The sequence below is a fragment of the Falco cherrug genome, chromosome 6 (genome assembly GCF_023634085.1).
Source record: "Falco cherrug isolate bFalChe1 chromosome 6, bFalChe1.pri, whole genome shotgun sequence".
Classification (NCBI taxonomy): Eukaryota; Metazoa; Chordata; class Aves; order Falconiformes; family Falconidae; genus Falco; species Falco cherrug.
This window is the reverse complement of record NC_073702.1, coordinates 89,551,746-89,574,903: the sequence shown is the minus strand read 5'-3', so window position 1 is coordinate 89,574,903 and position 23,158 is coordinate 89,551,746. Positions and strand designations below refer to the sequence as shown.

The following is a 23,158-nucleotide window of genomic DNA, read 5'->3' as shown; positions in this document are numbered from 1 at the left end:
CATCTTTGAACGTAGCATATATCCTTGTGTCCGGTCAGTATTCCCGGTGCAGAGCAACTCAAAACACTCAGCTGTTCAGAATTAATCAAAGAACCCAGTTACCCATCAGTTGGTTTCAGCATGATCAAGAGTTACTGAAATTTAAGAACATGTTCCAGAATTATACTGGATAAGCCTAAGTTTTACATTTACAGAAGACTGACAGTTGCAGGTAAGCATTAGACAAGTATTGTCAGCAGGCAACCTGGCTGCACGCTATTTGAGACCATGCAAAATAAAGGGATGCAGGAGCTGGCTTTAACTTCAAACTGCTTTGAGTAGGGTGAGCTGGACCAGGCAATCCCCAATTCACACACACAAAAAGCATTATTCTGTTCATTGACAAACCTGGCCATTAGTGCAGAGACACGAGCTTTGCATGCAAAGAACTACTGCATCACAGAACTATTATTTACCACCTAGTTTCATGACTTGCAGGAATGCCTGCACTTAGCTGTTACCACTAACATATAGCAAGCGCACATTCTGTGGTTAAGCAATTTTAAGGCAGCATAAGATACCATGGCCTGCAAAAAGGGCAGTCCTGCCTGCTGCCCTCCATTTAGATGACATAAGGCTTCTGCACCACCATGGTGTCCAGATTCCTGCCCCAATCTGTTCCTCCAGTGGATTTACCAGGTTCCACACATACATCTGAACGCAGGACAGAGACAGTGAGGTGGGACCACCTTTCATACAGCGGACTTCATGTTCACTTCCAGAAAGAGCAAAATGATGTATTTTTAAATGCATGGACTAATTAACAGTGAGATGACAGGAAATAAAGAGTTTGTTCCTAAGCAGTACTTAAAAGCTGTGTTTAATCTTGAAAAACAAGGGAACAAAACTACTGCTATTCTGAACTTCGGAGCTAATTTTGTTTTCTTTATACTCGCTCTTCTATTCAACTCATTTTGTTCCTTTAGGTAACAAAAGCTATATTCATCAGCAAAAGACAGCTTAGTACAGCAATAATCTTATTAGCGTACATACTGAGTTAATACTAAGCTTATATGAAGGATGTTTGAAAATTAAGCTTGAAAACAAGCACATTAACAGCAATAAAAAAATTTCAAATTCTCAGTTACAAAAGCACACTTGTAACAACCCTTTATTCTGTCTTGATCAAGTTTAGTAATTCCCTGTGCATTTCCCCATAAGACAATTTTTCTATTACAGTTTTTGCTATGCTTGGGGTTCTAGGACTTGGAACAACTCAAGAGACAAGAGGAGCACAAGCACCATAGTCTCCTACTCTGTTCTGTGGCATGCTGTAGCACCAATTCTTCTGGTGAGGAACACCACCAAGATAAAAATTACCAAAACACTTCTGTAAGGCAAAAAGGAGGCACAGTTTTGTTTGCTAACATTAATGCAAGTTACTTCCATAACCAGCTGCTACAATAAAATTAACACATCTTGGGGTCCAGCTGCAAAAAATCCTCTACTGTTAATTCTTCCAAATTGGTCTTTTGGTTGCATGCTGGGAAAGCATCTTCTAACATTGCTCGGCAAAGGTAAACGGCACAAATTGAACAGGCCTCAACAGACTCCAGCATGTGTGCCAAGGTGGAATGAGAAAACAGGTGCAGAAAATAGCGTTTCTGAAGAAGTCTGTGAAAGCTTAAGTAATGCTTCTGAACACTAATCACCATCTTTAAGACGGAGTAAAGTCTGATCTATAAACTATGGCTGAGGACTGAACAACTGAAGTTAGATTCAAAACCACACTCAAAACCTTCAGCTTAAGAGTTAGGCCTAAGAAGAAACACCAAGTGCCATGGTTAAGCCTGCAATAAAGGCTAACTAGGAATTCCCACACATCCTAATTACAATAATGACTATTAACAAGGAGCGTAGAACTCCTTGGGATTTTATGTCTCTCTGTATCAAGGGACACCTCTCTTCCTCATTTAAATGCATGTCTTTGAAGAGCTGAGCAACTTTACTCTAGCAACACCACCAGAAGGTACAGTTGCAAAGCAGAAACCAAACCAGACTTGTCATTTAATAGGAGTAAAAGAAGAGGAGGGGGAAAACCCAGGCTCCACAGAGTACCATGCTCTTCCACACCAGCACAATGGAAGGGAATCCTGCTCCACTCTGAGGGCTCTGAGCCACCTGGCCAGAAGCCATGCTTATGCACAGCTACTTGGCCCTGAGGGTTGAAAATAAAAGATGAACAGCCAAAATATGAGGCCAGCAAACACAGCTGTCAGGCAGGGATCACAGCAGACCTGACTGTAGTGTTATGAATGCTCCAGCCGATGCTGGTTGGCTGTTTTGCACTACACCCTATTTCTCTCCCTCAATTATTTCCTTCCTCTCTTTGTTTACCTACTGTAACCCCTATTTGTGCTGTTTCTCTCCCCCATCTCTTCCCTTTTTGGTCTCTTCAGAGTCCAAGGCCTTACAGGCAGACTTCTAGTCATACAGCATACAAGCACTGCAAAATGAAAGTTCACAATTTTTGATATGTTTAGCTGATGGTATCAGTCCTTTCCCGTCTCAGGTTTTTATAAAATTCAAGTTTCTTGAAAGTCAGTTGATGGAATCTGTTTATAACACTATCCTTAGTCACAGCATACCAGTCAGTATTAAAGACAGGAGCTCACAAATAATGCAGTGTGCTGATTTAGCTTCTATAAATGGAGAGTTTGGCCACGGCAGACAAGCCTGATCTACAGCTCTCACTCACATAAACAGTCCCTAGCCACACAAATAGACTATCAAGATCCTTCCCCAAATTCCTGCAGGGAAAAGGAACTAAAACAATAGCAGACTGAATGGAACAGCTCTAAGAAAAATCAATAATGGTAGCTGTAAAATCTAAAATTAAAGTAAGTCTGGTTTTGATGCTTTCGGTACACACAGTACATTAAATTTGGCATAAGCCCAATGGAACATGAAGTACTTGTGGACAATGTCTGCCAAGAGCTAGAAATATAGCACTTAGTGTTTAAAGAACAAACAGAAAGCCTCAGACCATTTCTACTCCATGCATCTGAAAAAGAATTAAATCAAGGTGATCTTTCTGAGGGAACATTTGTATTAAATCTAATTGGTGTGCTTTGTGCAATACTGAATTGAGTATATGCCAATTGGCAGAGAATCAGTATTTGTCATTTTATAATCCGTTCCACTTGTGACAAAGGTTACGAACAGCTGTTATACCTCCCCACATTCCACATCACTGTGCTTTCCTCCTCAGCATCCAGCTTGTCTCTCACATAAGCTCTGTACCTGCTTCTTGTTCATGCTGACACTTCTACACATCTGACACAGTGGAGGCAGAAGAAATGGGAACTGTGAACTTGGGGAACTCACACTACACCATCAGTTTTTTCCCCCACCTTCACATTTGTTGGTACTTCATTAGTTTACATGCCTCAGAGCAGAGCAAGATTTGATTAGTAACTGAATACTAATGCACATTTCTGTAGCAGCCTCCAAACATTATCAAATTAAGCATCAACACACCTGTGGGTTCCTTACCTTTATTAAAATAAGGACAAATTAAAGAAAAAAAAGGGGGGGGGGGAGTAGAAGACAAACCTAACACTCATCTGGGGCTTTGGAGACATCATCCATCATCCCAGCTCACAGGTTCCTCTCCCTACCACCTCCCACACACTGAGCTGCCAGTTGGACAGGAGAGTGGAGCGCAATTCTAGCTCTGTAAGGCTTTCTGCTATTATGTGTGGGAGGGCTTACACATCATTCCCCACATCCTCCCACACCCTCAAAGACCCCTCCTGTCTTTAAGGCCAGTGTAAGGTGCTGGCACAGAAGAACCACAGCTCCAGCCCTGCCTTGGAAAATTGGAGAGAAAGAGAAAACACAGGTGATGCTACACTTGACATCTGCCCAGCATGAAGCAAGAAACTTCTCATGCTTCCTCACTCTACACATAAGCCTCACTCTACACATAACCCAAGCACTACCTAGATCTTCAAAACTGCTACTTCTTGATGACTGAGGTTATGTAGTATATACAGCCAGATAAATCTGACTGTTAATCCTCCTCGTTAATAGCGATACATTAATAGCAGCATGCCTACAATACTTGCTATTGCTGACTCTTAAGAGACTGAAAGACACCAGATGCTTGCTATACATGATTACTGACATGGTAAATAAGCTCCTCACTTCTCCCTGCAACTGGTCCCTCTTTGCTTTAAAGTAAAGGTTAACTCTTCCCTCATCTTTTAGATCAGGCTCCTATCTCTGCTCCTGTTTAGACATTGCCAACTTAAATGAGCTCCTCCCCAAAGTTACAGTAAGTGAAAGATTGCAGGAAAAATGCTTGTAACACTTTCCCTCTAGAGGTAGGAGTTTCCCTTGCTAACCATGCATGTCTCAGAACAGTAAAATATGAATAGTGATTTCAATGAGGAAAAAATTAAATAGTCTATATATGTTGGCATAGAAATTCAAAAGCAGTTGCTTTATCTAAGTCACAAGTGGCTTAGCCCCCACATTTTACTACAGCATCCTGGTCTTTCTCAGCCAGCAGTGAGAGGTACATGGACCTACTTTATGTTCACATCTGTTGCTCAGAAAGCCTCAGACAAAGTTAATACACTGGCTACAGTACTGACTGTAAAAATATACATGTGCAAGAAGATAAAAGGAGAAAAATTAAAACTACTCGTGCATTTATCTGTTTGCATGGTCAAGTTTCTCAACTTCAGCAAGTGGCTGACTGCCTCAGCAGAATAACACATCACTTCATTAAAAAAAAAAAAAACAAACACAACACAAAATGAAAATCACCCAGCTGCTATCCTTACCATGGTACACTGGTACACTCCAGCCCTCTGCAACAACCTTGACTAGTTTACAGAAACCTTAACCAACACTTCATGCTGCACCAAAAGGGAAAGCTCTACTGGAGTATTTCTAATCAATGACATACAGCATCAAATGAATTGGCATGGACTATGAGCAGCATGGTAATTACCCTACTAAAAACCCCAAAAGATACCAAAGAATGAAGACCCAGTATGATGGATCCACCTACCACAGGAATCAAGAGAAAATGACTTGGCCATGAAAGTCACCTAAGCACAAAGGGGTGATCAACTGTCTTCAGACTAATGTGCATACAATATAATTTGTCTTAAACTTGGTCTGCTAATCCCAGGGTATGAAGTGCACAGATATATATATATCTATGGTTTCTATATATATGTATATAAAACCACTCTAATGGTTTAACTCAGAAGAGGTGCAGGGACAGCAGAGTGGAGTAGGAAGCAATCCTTATCTAAGGTGTCAGCACTACCATCACAAATTTGCCTCAACATTACCTATCACGAGAAAAAGAACAAACAAAACACTCTTAAGAGCCTGCTTTTGGGCCTTCTGGTTCCCTACACTACCCATCTGAAAAACTGGGGGGAAAATAAAGTTTAGATCTTTTTCCCTGTTAAAAAGCAGTTTTTATTAATTGCCCCCAAAAGCTTCAGGGAATTTGAGCTGGCTCTCTCCCAGCTCTTTGGTGAAGGTATATTAAATAAATATCCCCTTAACACACACAAATAGCAGGTGTCAAAGTCAGGTGTTATCACAATGCAATGACTTGTTTTACAGTTTGACTATTATCTTCTCCCCTCTAACTATTCAACTTCTAATCATCACTATCAATGTTTAAAATATTTTAACATTACAATGCCAACTAAATAGAACCAATATCCAATGTGGTAACAACCTGCAAACATTTTCTGGGTAAAAATAGAGTCTTTACATGTGGCTTTAATTTATTCTGTTGAAGAAATTAAAAAAAAAAAAAGACAAAACAGTGCATCACTTGAACATACCAAATTGTTAGCAAGTGTACAGCAACTGATACTCCTCCTCCTCTCCATCCCAAGCTTATCAGTCTCATCTATCTCAACCATTCCAGCCTAGGTCGAGTCCTAGCGCTGACACAGCCACCTACCACTCAAGCACAGGAGACTGATTATACCAGAGCAGAGACTGATTATACCAGAGCACACCTAGTTTAAGGAAAAACATTTCCTAGGAAGCTGTGCATGGACAGCCAATGCACTCATGCCACTGGTGGGCATCATGCAGCATTGAGTTCTGAAAGCAGCATTCCTAAATCTGAAACTGAATTACCATCAAAATTTGATCTGCATATCTTAAATACGAGCTGAACAGTCCATAACTCTGGTTTCCCACATGCAAACAGTCAACAACCCTGGTTTCCTACGCATGAGGAACTCTCCCAGTTTCTACCAGATTTTGACATCCTTAGGAGCATGTTACATTTTCTTTCCTAAATTCAAAACTGAGTGCTCACCCAGCAGAAAGGAGCCAGCTCCAAGAGGAAGCAGATACCCTACCCGCAACATTAGCTACGGGCTGAAGTACCCTCACTGTAAATCAGAAGTTCAAAGTCATCTTCCGCTAGCCTTGAAATACAGCAGCAATCTAAATACAGCAACTCACTTACCTACATGCATTTATTTGCTTCCATGTTGAGCATTCCTTGGAGTATTTAAAGTGGCTTAGGGAAAAAGCAAACCAAGCCAAACAAAGAAAAAATGTATTAGTGGGAAATGGCGGAATTGACATATTTTTAGAATTAGCAGTTTATCCCAAGAGGTGCATTAAAGAAGGAAAATGAGCAACAAGTTCTTTAAAAGGAAACAAATTACTTTATAGTAGGCCTCCCTGTGTGATGCATTTTGGATTTTTTCCCCTAACCTCATACCAAATAAATAGTTCAGCTACATGACATGACAAAAGAACCATTACTTATCTTCCCAGTTGAACCTTGTGTTAAACCATGATTAAGGCAACATCTGTTCTTGTAAAAATATTGTACTGAACTACAACTGCTTCAGATAAGTGGAAAGGATATCAAGGTAGCATCAGACAAAAATCTCAGGATACATATTAACACTTAAGAGAAAAGGAGCCTTGAGATTTCTCAGCAGGAATTCTTCAGGGACCACTTTAATCACTTAACATGAATAGTTTGTCTTGGGACAAAGAAAATACAGATGAAGTACTCAAGTCTGTACACTTTTAAAATCAAATCTTTACTGCTTAGTACTGCTTGACCATTGAAAGCTGGAGGAACTGAGTGCAGGGAAAGTGGGCACTTTGGAGCAGATCTGTAACTGTTAGAGGCACGATCTTAACACAAGAAAAGGAGCTACAAATACACAAACCCCTAAGCCTAATTTTGTTAATAGTTTAATGTTGTCTTACAGCATATCGCAATGGACTTGATGGTTAAGGGGGCCATATGTGCAGGCTACACAGGCACACTAGTTCCCACAGCTGAAGTCCACAGTTCCATCTAGGTGCTTTGTGTACTGCCCCAGCCGTTAGTGATCACTTCTTGGGCAAAGATGACCAGCTGGGTGGAAACATTACAAGCTAGACCTAACCCAGAGATGCCAGTTTGGCTGCCCTGACCCAAAGAACAATTAAAACATTCAAGTTGTTGACCCCGGTCAAGGGGTTACGATCCTAGAAGACAAGCTGGCAGGAGGAAGGGAGAAACTAACTCAACATCTGCTACTTTCCAGTTGCTCGCTACTCTGTTCAGGCAAAACATCAGACTGTTAAGTAGGAGCACAGAAGAGGCAAGAAGGACAGGGTGAGATCCTGAAGCCAGATTACTAAGTTTGCTCTTGCTGTGTGTCCATAAACTCTTGCAGGCTTTGACCTCCACTGATGCCAATGGCAAACCTTAACAGTCACCTTAACATAAAACAAAGCAGTCCCTTCAAAAATGTTCTCTACTCCCCACCATGCCCACGAAGGAAAACAGGTATCCTAGCTCAGGAAAGAGTATTTTTAAGCATTTTTAATAAAGCCCAAGGGGTTATACAGTTGCAGAAACATTGCATACTTGAAATACAAGCAGCTAAGTACACCCAGAAGAATCAACTGGCAATGGAAGCAAAAAAACATTGGTGGTGATCTACCTAAAGACCATTTTGGATAGGTAAGGTTTGTGCTTTATTATTGTTCTGGTTTTGGAGGGGAGGGCTTGCTTGGGATTTTTTCCCCGTATCTTTTCTTCATGTCCTAGCTCCAATAAGCCATCCTTCAAAGAATCTTACTCAACCAACTTGCCCCGATGCCGTATCTTGCAAGCATCTACAAAATATTTTGATAATATCCCACTCAGAAGCTCAATCAACCCACAAAACAGCAGTCTCTAGTAGCTATTCATATTATCAACTATCCTAGTAATTTAAAAAATATTCTGTATATCACTTCAGGTTTAAGTCTTTTTAACATCAGCTTTTTCCTACCTGTTCATTTCTGTGCTGCACTGTAGACTTGTCTACCAGGCAGAGCCTCAGCCACTATAGCAAATGTTACAGACCCACAAATGGAAATGCAGCATTTAGTGACAAAAGCTTTTCTGCCATAACAGCTATGCTTACCTCCCTGAATACTGAATATGTAAACTAACAGGCTGACAAACCCAATCCATCAGCAAAAGCTTGCCTACACCTGGGACTTTAACTTTCATCAATTAAATGGTGCTCCCCCCCCCAATACATACATGCCCATAATATCCAATATAGCCAGACAGCACCTCTCCAGCCCAAACTTCTCTATGCTATTAAAGAACTTTCTCCCGAAAGGAATGCTTTTCTCCCTTCTAAAACCACAACTACGCAATTAATCCACTACAAATGGGGCTGGCGCACAAAAACATCTGGTTGACATAGCTGTATAGCTAACATCAAGAGACATCAAGAGTGTTTTGAGCCAGCACGACATATACCCAAAATCTTCTACAAGGTACTCTACTGGTGAACAAGGAATGTACTGCAATGTGAGTGTGAATCAAACAAATCCTATTCCCAACAGGAATACAAGTGCGAGACCAGAGTAAGAGGTTTTGATCACTCCTACTCTCAACAACTACCACAACTTCAACTAGAAGGGTAAAATTATAGGACACTCCCAATCCCAAAACCACAGCCAGAAATGCACTGCAAGGTTCAGTCCACTCCGCTCTTGAGTACATGAGATTCAAGCCCAAAAATTCAGCATTTATATAAGTATGTACCACGGGTGGCAGTCAGGTCACGAAGATTGACTTCAGCAGCATGGATTAAAAAACAAGGTCAGCAGATTAACTTTTATTACCTATTCATGAACTGAACCGTGCTCCTGCATGGCAGGGACCAGAAGATACCAGCAATCCTTAACCAAATGCCTCCATCCAGGTGCTGCGTTCAGCCTGAATCAAACCAGCTGCCAACTAGTTCACGCTTGAGCCATGTCCTGCAACACCACCTGACAGCATTTACACCTAGTATGCCAGCCAGCAGACACTGCTGGAGCAAGACTGGTATGGATGACCACCTACACCTTCAAGCACTGGGTGCCAGGAGAGGACAACAGACTTTTCCTGTAAAGCCTGTAGTTTCCAGGCAACTATTTCACATTAATTCATGACTACGGGGTTATGCCAGAAAGGTCATTTTGAGCAGCTAACAATATTTGGTGCTCCAGATCACATGACATGGATCAGCAAAAGAAGTCCAGGGCACAGAGCTCACCTAGGTAGCCCATAAGCCATGCAAAGCAGGGAAGCACCTCTTCCTACTGGAAGCAAGATCTCCTTTTCAAACCAATATAAATATAAGAACATATTCATAGTGCAAAGCTATAATTCTTCTGCAAAACAAGTTATTGTCAGTAGTTTTTACTGCTTTTAGCAGAAAGCGGCAACAGCGTACTGAAAGCTTGGGGGACTGGGGGGTGGTGGTGGATTTTTAGTTTAAGGATGATTTCTAGCACGCCAAAGAATCTTGCATCTTTTTTAACCTGGAAGGCAGGTTTTTCAATATGTCAATTCAAACATTTTAAACAAGAAACACAATTGGTTGTGACTATTAATTGCCACATCCACCGGAAAATGTTAAGGCCACAAAGAACGCCCCGTGATGCTACCTTATTGCCCCAGCCCATCCCCAGCCACCCACCAGAGAGCCTACAGCAGCAAAGGGAGAGGGGAAATCCACCCCACAAGCTGCCCACAGCCTCCTGGGAGACAGAATCACTTCAGCTTTGTCCAACTGACACGATTTGCACCCCACAGAATCAGAAATAAATTGTTATTTTACCTTCTCCTCCATGAACCTTTCCATCCAGGCAGACTAACTGGGCTCAATTAGGGCTGCAGTATTAATTTCAGTAGAATGGGGGTACTACAGTAGGAATATGAGATTTACTGGTGCATCCTGTTAACCAGTAGATTGAAAGGAAACAGAAACTAGATCAGATGGAAACACGCTTACTTTTTTCCACTGAAACTCTCTCAGCAGTACTTAGCGACGCTCGACCTACTTCCTACACCATCGCTTTGCTGTCACTTCCTTTGACAGTTTGTCAGGATGCTTGTGAATCTGGAGATTAAGGAACGAACGTCTGGAAAGCAAAAGAGCTGGACTTTTTCCTCTTGATGTACAGTCAAAACTTTTATGATCTAGCCAGCAAGGCGCACAGTGACCAGCTAGCAACAAGTACCTCCAATTACTGGCATCCTGCAGGAATTCCCAATCAACTGTGTAATTTCACTTGCAAGTATGCACTTAAAGGTGACTGATTTCTCATGAAATACCCTCATTCTTCCTTTTTTAGCTCAGGGCATGGATTAGGATCTATAAACAGCTTCAAGTTTTCTGCCTTCCTGTGTTCCAGAGTTCCTGTCTGAGAAGACATTTCATATCGAAATATACTTGTAATTAGTTCCTTCCAAATGAATAAGAGTTTTAAATGCTACTGGCTCCAAGCAGATGATGCTCTATTTTGCATTTATGAACGCAACAGCTAACTACAAGTCCTGAAGTGAAAGGATCCTGTTTTCCATGCCTAGTTTCTTAACAGAAACCAGTACTGATACCAAAATACAAAACGGTTGTGGCAGGCATACTTTACACGAAATTCTGCTTTAACTGAAATACCAACAGTTGCTCAAAACTTTAATTTCCAAGATGAATACTAGCATGGTGATCTGCTGCATTGCGAAACACATTTCAGTGTTTAGTAAGAACTGAAACATTCACTAGGCACACTTCACAGGACTACAGTCTGCATAAGGTAGGTGTTCCTACAGGTTTAATTCATTTGAAATAGGAGACATTTAAGCTTAAGGTACCCAGTAGTTGCCTACCTACAACTCGAATGCATTCCTAAAGCTTCCTGTCTGGCCATTCATGCGACTTCAAAATGATTTAGGACACTTACGGGTCTAATCTTCCAACTACAAGTGCTCAATTTTCTACAAACCAGGCTTTTTCTTCGGGGGGGGAGGGGTGGCACGCACCAGAGAAGAGGGAGAAGTGTCCCGTGCAGTCCTCTGAACTTTGGCACTACATTACTCACTCCAAAATTGTCAGCCTAGAACATTACAAAGCCACACCGACACATGCAAATGAAAATCTGGGTAGCCTGTTCGCCTGAAGCTTTCATCTCCACTAACCTACCGGCGCCTTTCCACCCAGAAAGTGACAGAAGATGTATCATCAACAGGTCATCTGGCTGCTTCTTTGTAAAAAACAGAATATGAAAAGCTGCTGAACAGAAACCGGAAACAGCCTTTTTTCCCCCGGCTCTCCCCCCACCCCCTATGCGTGTTCAAAATGGAAAAAATAAACCCATCGTCCTTCGGATGCAGAACCACCAGCTCTGTCTAGCTGAAATGCTTTATAATTTTACTTGCCATGTGGTGTGTTTTCAAGGCAGAGGAGTCCCAGCAAAAACAAATGGGTGGCCTTTGAAAGGTAAGGGTAGAAACACAAGCGTTACAGCTAGGCTGCGTTTTGCTTGCATGTATTCTAGAAGCTGCATTTTGCAGAGGTGAAGTAGCTGCAGTTTTCGAGAGGGTAGTTAAAACAAAAACAAAGGGGGGTAAAAAACCCAACAAGCTTTCAGTATAAAAACGTAATAATTGCTTTAAAATATCCCCTTCAAGACACAAAAATTATTCAACTGAAAACACAACTGCTCCTCTTCCTCCCTTTTAAAAATCTTCTCCCGGCTGTTACAAGCAGAAATGTCCCCCTGCTATCAGCTCTTCCTGAAACCGCATTATTTAACTACGGGGGGGCGGGGGGGGGGGGGGGGGGGGAAGAAAAAAAAAAAAGAAGAAAGAAAAAAACCCGACTGAAGTTGCACTGGATGGCAGGCTGCTCACAAAAGAGCCAAGGCTGAGGATACGGGAAAGAAAACTTGCGATTCCCCCCAAGAAGACTAAAATTAAAAAAAGACACCAACTTACCTACCGGGAGTCTGGATTCTTCCAGAGTAAAACAACATCAAATTTGAAAGAACTAGGGAAAAAAAAAACCAACAAAAAACACAGAAGCAAGCTTTCCCACCAAGGTTCTGCAGGTTACCAACAGCAAAACAAAATCCCCCTTTGTTTTGTTTTCCCCCGCCTGCATGCTGCTCCCAGCCAGCGCTCCGGCACGGGGGGCTGCGATCAATGGAGCCTGGACTTTCACGGGGGGATGGGGCTCCTTCTTCCCCTAAAAGAATAAATGTAACACCACTGCCGCCCGAAAAAACCCACCGCCCGAATTCAACAGAACCCGGGAGTCCAAATACTGAACGAGTTTTGTTGGGGTTTTTTTCTGTCTTTTTTTTTTTTTTAAGCGCTGTTTTTCCCGAGGGCAGGCGGCTGGGCATGACAAAGAGCTTCCCCAGCACATCCAGCCCCAGAGCGGGGCTCGGCAACTCCGGGTGGGTGGGAAGGAAAAAAAAGAACAAGAAAAAAAAAAAAAAAGGACGAAACAAAAAAAAGGTAACAAGCTCCCCAAACGCCCGGGAAAAAAAAAACCACACAGAGAAAAAAGAATTGTTTTAAGAACAGCACCAGAAAGGCAGCCCTGGCGAGGCGCAGCACAAAGCGCACAGGGCGGCGGGGAAGGGGGGCGAGGGGGGGCAGCAGCCCGAGAAGCGGGCAGGCTCCCGGCCCCCCTCGCGATACAGGCGCGCGGAGGGGCTGTCGCGACAGGCGCGATACTCACCCCAGGGAGGAAGGGAGCAGGCGGCAGAGGCACCCCGCGCCGGCAGCCGCAAGCGGCCGAGGCGGGGGGGGGGGGGGGGGGGGGAAGGCCGGACGCGGAGGGCAGGGGCACCGGCCCCGGCCGCCGTTCCGTCTCCTCACGGCCCCACGGCGGGCAGCAGCCGCGGCTGGCCCAGTGGGGAAGGAGCCCCCGCAGCGCTTCCCTCCGCCCCCGCGGGCCCCGGCGCTACGACCCACGGCCACCAAAACAGCGGCGGCAGCTGCCCGGGAAGCGACCGGAGCGAACAACGCGATCGACGCCGGCCCCGCCGCCCTCACCACAGCCGCGGCCTCCGCCTCCTCCGCCGCCGCCTCCGCCGCCTCGCCTCAGCGCGCCGCCCGCCCTCTGCCTCTGCCGCCTCGCGCTCGCGCACCCCACCGCCGGGGTGGGGCGGGGCGGAGGGGCGGGGCGGAGGGGCGGGGCCTCGCCCCGGACACGCCCCCCGCGCGGCATGGCGGGACTTGTAGTGGCTCCCGCGCACATGTGTGCGTGCCTCTGCACAGGCACGTGTGTGTGTGTGTCTGTGTATATATGTGTGTTTACGTATGCATATTTCTATGCATGTGCATACATGTATACACACGCGAATATATATGCACATGCATACCCATACATAACTATGCATGCATGTATTTATCACTCATATACGTATAAATGCACACACATATGCATATATGAGTGTATAAACGCATACATATAGGTATATAGCTGTGCATGTGTATATGTCTATGCATCGCCTATAATCAGGTGTATCGATTATACACACATTTAGACTTAAATATACATGTGTGTATATATCACACACGAATGTATAAGTGCACACATACTTGCATATGTTCATATGTACATATGTATATATGTGTATATGTGTATGTATATGCATACATCTGCATGTGCATGTATTTATGTATATATGTAAGCACATGCACACACTTATACATATGTCATGTGTGTATCACACACGTGTATATATGCATATATGTGTATATCTGTGTGCATGCACACACATGTATATGCATATATGTGTGCATATGTACATATGTATGTATGCATAGGTATATATGCATGTGTATATATGTATGCGCATGCACTTATGTACGTGTTTAGATGTCTATGTACATGCATACAGTTATACATAAATATGCATGTGTCTATACATCACACATGTATGTCTGCATATGTATACACATATATGTATAGATATGTGTATATACACAGGTATGTATATGCATATATGTGTACATAAGTACACATGTATGTCTATGTCTATGCATGTGGATATGAGTTTATGTGTATTTATGTACGCACACAGACACACCTGCACATAAATACACACATGCGCATATCCCATGAGGCACGTATATATGGCGGGGTGCCCCAGCACCCCTCAGCCGGTGGGTCCTGCACTGGCCCCGCAGCCCCCCGCGCAGTGGCCCCGCTCCGCAGCAGCCCCCTCCCCCCGCAGCAGAGGGGCTGCCTGGCGGCCCTGCCCCCCGGGGGTGTTGGCACCTTGCTCTGCCAGGCTGAAACAGGCCTGGCCTGGCTGCTGGAGCCCGCGGGGCGCTGCCCTGTCCTGCGTGGGTACGGCTGGCTGGGGGTGGGGGGGCTCGGGTAATACCTGAACCCGCATCCCAGCCTGGCAGGGAGCTCGCACCATATGGCAGGGTGCTGCAGCCCTGCTGCTTCTGGGAGTGCTGCGGGAGCATCGGTTTGGACAAAAATATGTTCATGGGGGAACTGAAATCCTATTTCAGCTGAAAGACCCTTCTAGCAATGGAAAGAACCACATCAATTGGTTTTCCTCTATGTTTTCTGTAGCTTAAGGGAAATCACAGCCCGGCTGTGGCCTTCAACCTCAGTTTTGTTCTCTTGTACACAGCACGAAACAAATAAAGAGATTTTTAAGGGAAATGGGGAGTTTCTACTATGGCATTGCTCAGAAAACAACACAGTCCTGCCCCAGCATGATGCAGTGGAGATGCTCTTGTTGCCGTCACACCGAGAGCTGCTGAAGGATTAGCAGGGGTTGGAAATGGTGGCAGTGCTGGGCTGCGTAAGCACGGCTCCACCAGCCCTTAACCTGAGTTTCATCAGCCCTGGGATTCTTAAAAGAATTAAGAGCTAAAACGCGCAGCTCCCAGCTTAGAAGAACAGAAGGGTCAGGGCCATCACTTCTTCTGACCTCCAGTGCGTAACCCTCGGAATCCCGAAACCAGCTTTTTCCTCAAAGGCACTATTTCTTTCAAAGAAGTGTAGGCACCTGCAATAAAACCAGCCCCGATGATAAATTCACCCCCGCCTCTGGTGACTGCCTCCGGCAAAGCCCAGTGTGGAAGCAGAGCCCTCCATGGAGCGTTTACTGGTTTGCCTTTGGATCCGCTGAGGCTTTGTTCCCCGCGCTCTGCAGCCCGTTATCTCGGCTTTATTTCCAGCCTAGGTATTTACAGCCCTCTGGTCGAGGCATCCTTTAATCTCCTCTCTGTTGATACCAGCATCCCCTAATTCCTCTCTACTGGGCAAGTGGTACCCTCACCCTTGGGCAGGAGCCCACCCCACATCTCCCCATAGCTGCTGGCACGAACCCCGGCACCAAAGGCGGGTCCTGCCTGGGAAAAAGCCACATCTCTCCTGCCAGGGACCAGGTGTTTCCTTCCCTGGGATGGGGGGCAAAAGCTGGGGGAGCTGAGATGGGGGAGAAGGTGTGGGGTGGGTGGAAAGCCACTGCTATCATGCACCGGCGTCATGCCAGGATGAGCCCGAAGCTGCCTGACATCTGCGCGCTGCCTTACGTGCTCGGAGCTTTGTGTGTAATGAATCACTTGTCACATGTGATGTAACATGGCAGTGTTAATAGATCTCATTATTAACCAATTTACTCGGGGAAACTGAGGTACGGAGTGGTGAATATTGTGCCTGGGGCTTACAGGGGTGAGGTTGCAGAAGACCTCATGCTACTGTCCCATGCTCACCTTACTAAGCCTTGTAGGAATTAGGTGTAGCTGGCAGAAGAGCCCATGGAGAATGCTGAAGAAAGCCTGGGGACAGAGGACGAGCTCAGCACTCAGGGTACAGAGCCTTGCCCCTGGCATTCGTGCCCTGACACGGCAACGGGTCCCTCTTGCCATGGTGGGTGGGTCCTGGTCCGCTCCCAAGAGCTGCTTTGGGCTGCTGTCCCCTGCTGCGCTCCTCTGTAGCAGCCCATGAGTTTATCACTTCGACCCCTGTGATGCTTTTCCCAGATTTTGCCCAGCCGTGCCGCCCTCCTGCAGAAGCCAAAAGCACCGATGAGGGATGTGCAGTCTCCCAGCTCCCCTGCTCCAGCTGTGTCCCTGCTGCCCGTGGGTGCCAAAGCCAGAGCCGAGCCTGGTTCTGTCCCAGGGGAGCATCCACAGCACCCGCAGCAGGAGCAGGGCTCACGTCCCATCGCTGACCCTTTTTGATTTAACTCCAAATTAGCATCTTCTAGATGAATAGCCTCTGATGGGCTGCTGGATCATTATTGCCCCGATACCGTCGTAAACTGTGCAGGCGTTTATCCTTCGCACAACCCCCTGGCTCAGTCCCCACAGTTTTCTTCCCCATCTCCAGGCTTCCTCGGGGTTCATTTCTTTCTCAAACACAGTTCAGAGGAAGATGAAAAGACAAACCAGCATTATGAAGCATTCCTCTTGTAGGAACAGTTTTCAGAAAGCTTTTCCTTCCCCACTTAAAAAAAAAAAAAAAGAAAAAAAAAAGAAAAAAAAGAAAAAAAGAAAAAAAAAAGAAAAATAAGGGGGAGGAAACAGCTGAGTTTGGTGGCTGCTTTTGCCATTTCCTTATATTTAACACACGTCCCTTGCTATGGAAAAAGAGCAACCACGCTTGAGGCTTACAGTCCTCTGAGCCAATTCCTCGAGTCCCCGTGTCCTGTTAGCCTGTACCCCTCCACAGTGAGACACCAGGGACCTGAAACATCAAGGGCTTGGTGTTCTGGGGCAGCCAGGCTGTCCTGGGGTGACTTGGCACCGTGGGTGACCGGTTGGCAAAGGGAGGGCAGGTGGGTAGCGTCACCTCTGCTGAGCCACATCGTTTCAGACCATTTTTGGAGGGGGAAAAATGGCACTGAAACTGGGAGCTGCCACCCAGTGAAGTGCAGCTCTGAAATCATCTCTGATATTTAAACGATTTTCTGTTTTCTGACAGCCACACACTGTTCCAGCCTTCGTGTCGAACAGGCTTTCTGAGTCAGATGCAAAATAAAATGACACATGGTCCCCTCTAATGTTCCCATCAGAGCACGTATGGTCCTGTGAGATCACTGCAGCGACAAAAGACAGTAAAGGCTCTTGGCCAGCTTTGTGCCTGCTCCGAGCTGCACATGGCCCCAGCAGCAACAGCTCGTTCGCACCGTGCTGCTCCTGCCTACGTTATTAAATGAAATGACCCTGAGCCGGAGTGGCTTTGCTGGGCTCACAGTCATGCCGCTAAATACCCTGCATCCCCCAAAACATGCGGCTGGTCCAAAACTCCCCCTCTGGCTCCAGTGCATCTCCTGGCTGTGCCCAGGTCATCTTCTAGACCAGGGCTGCCAAGTTCAGCCTGCCAGGATACTTCACCAAGTCCTCCCCAAAACCTTGGAGAGGTCCCTCATTCTTAGTGGAGAACCTGTGTCCCCAAGGAGTGTCCTTGTGCCCCTCTGAACCAGCCGCCTCCCCAGGCTGGAGGTTAGCATCGCCGTTCCCATCCAGTCTGTAACATTTGGAGGGATGCAAACCCACACCCAAACAGACTTCATCAGGGACCAAAGCCGTTGGGATGGAGTGTGATGACAAGGCGCTGAGCAGCTGCTGATGGCACAACGTGCTGCCGTGCATGTCTGCGTGGGTAATCACCATGGCTCAGTGCCACGAGCTGTGATTAAGTCATTAGTCAGGCTTCAGTCGCGTGAAAATATCTGAGATTACAAGTCAATGCTGAATTCCTTCTTGAAAGGGCTAAGCAAATTAATATTTAGCCCTGGATGACAGGAGGTCAGAGTTTGTCACACATAAGACATGATGCTGCAACCCAGAAAGCAGGCATCGCCCTGATCACCAGATTTTGAGTTCTTTGAAAGGAACGTGCCGAATCCACCAGCTCGTTGCAAACTCAGCCTTGGGTCCATCCAGAACTCAACATCAAATGATGGTAGAAAAACTGACACCCCCCCCGAGCCCGGCAGCCGGTCCCTCCTTTTTCAGGCAGAGTGGTGGGGCCGCGCGCCAGCACTTGGGCAGAGTGAAGGGGTGGCTGTGCCATCGCTCACCATCAGCCAGGCCCATTGTGTGCACCGATTAAGTCATGGTTTTCCACCGGTTCTTAGAAATGTAATTTGTTAAGTTAATAAGCAAACATCTACCTTCTCAAAGCATATTGGCAGAGATGTAAAATCAAGAGGCACTTCATAACAGCAGAGGGGAGGGAGGGATGGAGCTGTTGCACCAGCACGGTGTTTAGTAAGGATGCTGGCGCTTGCATCCCAGCCATCCACCCGGATGGATGCAGGTCAATCTGGCTGATGTACATTAATTAATGAGGAGGGACAAAACCTGCAGTCCTTTCAGAGGACCTCCCCTTGAAGACAACTGCAAAAGAGGAGCTTAAGCAGCATGTGAAGCCTCTCGCCCCTCTGCTGAGGACAGGATTGTGCCCTGTGGGCTCTGGTGTGGATTTCATTGCTTTTCCTCACACGTGGGTCTAGAGGGAAAGTTTGTTGGGCATTTGCAGTGATTTTTCCACCGACTGCACCCCACTAGGTGCAGTCAGCCCCTGACCAGCAGCACCCCAGGAGCATCTTGCGGGTGGCTCAGAAGGTGCTCGGCTGCTGCGGTCCTCCCACGGACTGTGCAAACACACATCTCAGCTTTTCTAGACACCCAGTCCCTAAATTTACTTTTTATTTTTTCTTCTTTTTCTTTTGTTCTCTAAAGCATGATCTCTGAAGCTGCTGGCTAGGAGGACATCAACCCCATGCATTCTCCCAGAGAGGAGGATGTGCTAACATCTCCCTCTCATCCAACCCTCGACACAACCAGCAAAACGGAGGAGGCAGGTGTTATTTTAGCAAGGCACATTTAAATGTGTAATTAGGTGAAATGAAAACACCATGCGTCACTTGTTAGAGCTGGTGTATCAGTCTGGAGGGTGAGGTAACAAGAAAATCAGCACATAAACATCAGCTTGCCAGTGCTGTCGGTGCCCATAGGATAGGTCCACTTCACAGGTGACTTCCACAGCTCCTTTTCCACATGAGGAAACTGAGGCAGAGAAAAAGGAAGGGGCTTGGCCCAGAGAATCAGCAGCATCAGGGCCAGCTCAGGAGCATGAGCGATGGACATGCTGGGATGGTACCTTACCCATATATTAAAAAGACTGGCAAGCAGTGCGGACACCCATAGCACCTATCTCCCATCCAGACGACTCATCCTCCCCTCTTCTACCCTCCTCTGAGCAAAGCAACCCCCATCCCCTTGCTGATTTACCACTTAGAGACCAGCCTATGCCACGTCCAGGTCCACGCTGCCTAACCACAGGTTGGTTGAAGAAACAAAGCAGCTTTTGAGTCCTTAAATCCCATGAAAACACACAAAACCGCAGATGTCTATGTATTTTTGTTTGCATTCAATATAGGCAGCCAAAGCTCTTTTTTTTTCCCTAACCCCCCCATGCTATGGAAAAAATCCTGTGCTTTCTGCCTGGGAGCCATATGCCAGAGGGCCCGTTGTAGCTATGATTTAAGCCACATGAGCTGGCTGCGTGGTAACAGAGTAATACTCTTCCCTCAGCTTTCCCACTCAAAAAATTATGATGAAGATGGTGTCTTCTGGCTGGTTGAAGGCTGGCAGTCCAAGGGAGAAGTTAAAGGGAAGGAGGCCACCGTGAGCTCTGTAAAACAAGGTCTGTTTAATCATTGCTCAAGGGGGATTTGCAGCCAGGACCCGATCAAAAGCCCTGCCGGGGCCAGGTCAGCACGGCCACCTTCAACCCTTCCACCCATTTCGAGGGGGGTAAGATGCCGCAGGCAAGATTCATGGTGGCTTGGTGGGCCTGGACCCACCAGGTCTCCTCTGGTCTCTCCAGCACTACCCACAGCGGGGCTCAGACCATGGGTGCCACGGGCAACATCTCTGGGGGAGGAACTGGAAGGCTCCTACCAACCACAGAGGCGCTGGACAAGAGAGCTCCAAGGACTGTGTGCCGAGCATTTCAGTTCTCTGCTTTTCTCCGTTTAACTGCAGGCTCCTGTGAGATAGGGCTAGCAGCAGCGCTTGGTCTCGCTGCACTAGACCAGCCAGTACCCCCTGTGTTTGCCCCTTCCTTGGGGTCTGCATCTGGACCCTACCACTGGTTTGGGATTTCTTATTGCTTTTAGGGGCAATGGTGGATTTTAGAGTCCAGACTCTGTCATTCATAGCCACGTTTCAATCCTGGGCTGATAAAGCCAATACCAAATCCCCTTGCTTTCACTGAAGAGATCAAAATGTTTCCTGCCTCTGTGCTTTAATTTGCATTTACCATCACTGAATGTCATTTGATGTGATCTGGTCCTTGCACCTGGGAAAAATCCCCTCCTGCAGCCCCTCCATTTTACTTGGGCTCACCTGAAAGAAATCACTGTGATACTGGTGAAGAAAAAGCCTTGCTCTGAATGTTATCCAGACGACAAAGAACACCGCGTCCCATGCTGGTGTCTGCAGGCTCAGGGTACGGCAGCTTGCTGCAACCCAGAATGAATCAGAGCTGTGAAAGCACAGGCTCACTAACAGGAGCCAGCATCCCACCCTCCCGGCAAACACTCAGCCCTGCCTGCCCACCAGCCCAGGCTCTGGTGCCTCCACTGGGTCCTGCGTGATGCTGAGGAAAATGCAACACTGTTCCAGCCACTGCTGGTGGTCTTTGCCAGGACCCCATCACCAAATGGCCTGTAATGGCTTGATGATAAATGGCCCCTAAACACATTGGCTGTGTCTATGGCAATAAAATGGTCCATGCCGGAGCCTTGGCATTGTTCTGGACCAGGCCAACAAGCCCAAGCATTGCCCAGGCAATTGTGTGAGCTGGGGAACACTCGGGGGAGGCAGTTTGGGTGGGGCCACCCTGTCTGGGGCTGCAGGAGACTTTGACAGCAGCAGTGCATTGCCAGCTGGCCTCAGGACCAAGAAACCACCAGGGGAACACTTAATTTATTAATATATCTTGTCTTGGAGGCTTGATGATGGTCCCAGAGCCACTGGTGTAACCCATGCTCACCCCGCTGCCTCCATGCCCCCAACACTGAGGCAGGAGTGTCCAGCGTGATGTCCACCAAGCCAATGTTCACATCTATGGGAAACAAGGCTTTCCTGCAAGGAAAACTAGGGAATGGAGAGGGAAACATGGTATTTTTTAAGAACTCATATCCCGGTTGCGTGGAAAGGGAAAGAGAAATGATGTCATCTGCTCGTGGAGCGCCTCGTGAGTCACTCGGATGTGAAGGTGTGGTATCACGGCCCGCGGAGCTTGGCGGGTCCACCCTTGCTTCGCTGCCTCCCAGCAGGAGCCAAGCAGTTCTTCAGGGCTGGGTGTTGGCACAGTTTCTGGGTACAGCCCATCACCCAGGGAAGGTGGGCTTGCTCCATGGCCGCCCAGCAGATCCCCGCGGGGGCGAGCCATGCTGTCATGCAGCCCAGCCATGCCAAGACCCGCTGCTCCTGGGCTCTGGTGCTGGCAGAAACCATCACTTGTGCTGCTGGGGGATGGGGCACGCAGATGCATCTGATGGCATTGTCCTGCACCGCCCGACCAAAGGGAATAACAAAAGCTGCGGAGGCAACACAAGCAAAGCATCAGAGGTGCCAAAAGGAGGATTTTTCTGGCGACGTGCTCTTAGCAAAGCCGGGCTTTGACCTCTGCAAGGCCAGGAAACCTAGGTGCGGCGTCCGTGCCTGGATCCGGTGGCAGGCGTTTTCCCTACATAGCAACAGTTGTTATGTAGCAATAATACTTGGCAATTTTCAAGGCACTTGAGAAATATTAATTAATCTGCACATCAGCCTTGTCAGGTAGGCAGCTAAATATTTTCATCCGTGCTTTACAGCTTGGGGAAGCGAGACCAAAAAAAAGCAGCAGCTTGTCCACAGTCACAGCAAGAGCAGCTGCCAAGATGCAGGCAGCGCTCAGTGACGGTGTCAGGACCGAAGGAAGACCAGCACACACATCAGGAGATCCAAGGGAAGCACCTACTTTTCAATGCAGTGAAGCAAAATCTCCCATCAGAGGGACTTCTCTGCTGCTCATGCTGGCATTTCGCGGCTCAGTTTAATTATACTAATCACTTCGATGATGACTCCTGACATTCACCTTCATTAGCCACTAGCGGCCGAGCTCAGCTGCCTCGACTTCAAAGCTATCAATGTCTGCTTTAAATAACCCATGAGTAAAATCAGCTGGGAGACAGTGTGTCTGGGCTCTGCTCTGGCATAGCCTGCGCGGAGGTGGCTGGGAATGCAAGACCAAAGCCAAAACTGCAGTTTAACCCTGGCTGAGCATGGGCATGACCTTTTTCTGGATGTCTTGGGGTGGGGAGAGCTTTTCTCTTTGGCACTGAGGGTAATGACTGAGTGGAAGCGGGGAGAGGATGTGCAGGGAGGACCAGGTGAAGTCAAGATATTCAGTCCATGGCACCATCTTCCCAGCTGGCTCAGGAATGGTGCCATTGCTACACCTCCTCTTGCATAAACACGTAGCTGATGCCATAACCAGGCTTCAGCCAAAGGGTATTTTTGCCCCAGCACCCATTTTCCCCAAACAAACAGGAATGCAGGTCACGCTGTGGCAGTCACACCGCGCAGGGATGTGACCGCTGGAAGGGCAGAGCAGGAGGCAGGAGGGCATGTGGTGCCACAGCCACCTCTCTGAGCACAGGGCTGCATGGCCAGATAGCAAAGCTGGACCCCGTCCCACACCCATGGGAGCCACCAAGGCCACCGCTGCAGTCACATCACCCTTCCCAGCAGCACGCTTCACTCACCTTAAACTGGAATGAAATGTAGACAAAC

General features: G+C 46.9%; 1 protein-coding gene across 8 annotated transcripts in view; it reads right to left on the bottom strand.

Annotated features, from left to right (window-relative positions):
- The window catches only part of PELI1 (pellino E3 ubiquitin protein ligase 1), a 47,082-nt gene extending 33,619 nt beyond the window's left edge, over positions 1-13,463 (bottom strand). For 2 of the 8 annotated variants that reach the window (XM_014279908.3, XM_014279910.3), the window contains exon 1: positions 12,314-13,058. Coding sequence is in view for 3 of the 8 variants with exons in the window: in XM_027805384.2 (XP_027661185.2) it covers positions 12,318-12,723 (406 nt within the window). In the remaining 5 variants the exon portion in view is untranslated. The other 6 variants (XM_055713850.1, XM_055713849.1, XM_055713847.1 and 3 more) reach the window with 6 other exon arrangements.
- Between the last annotated feature and the right edge of the window lie 9,695 nt (positions 13,464-23,158).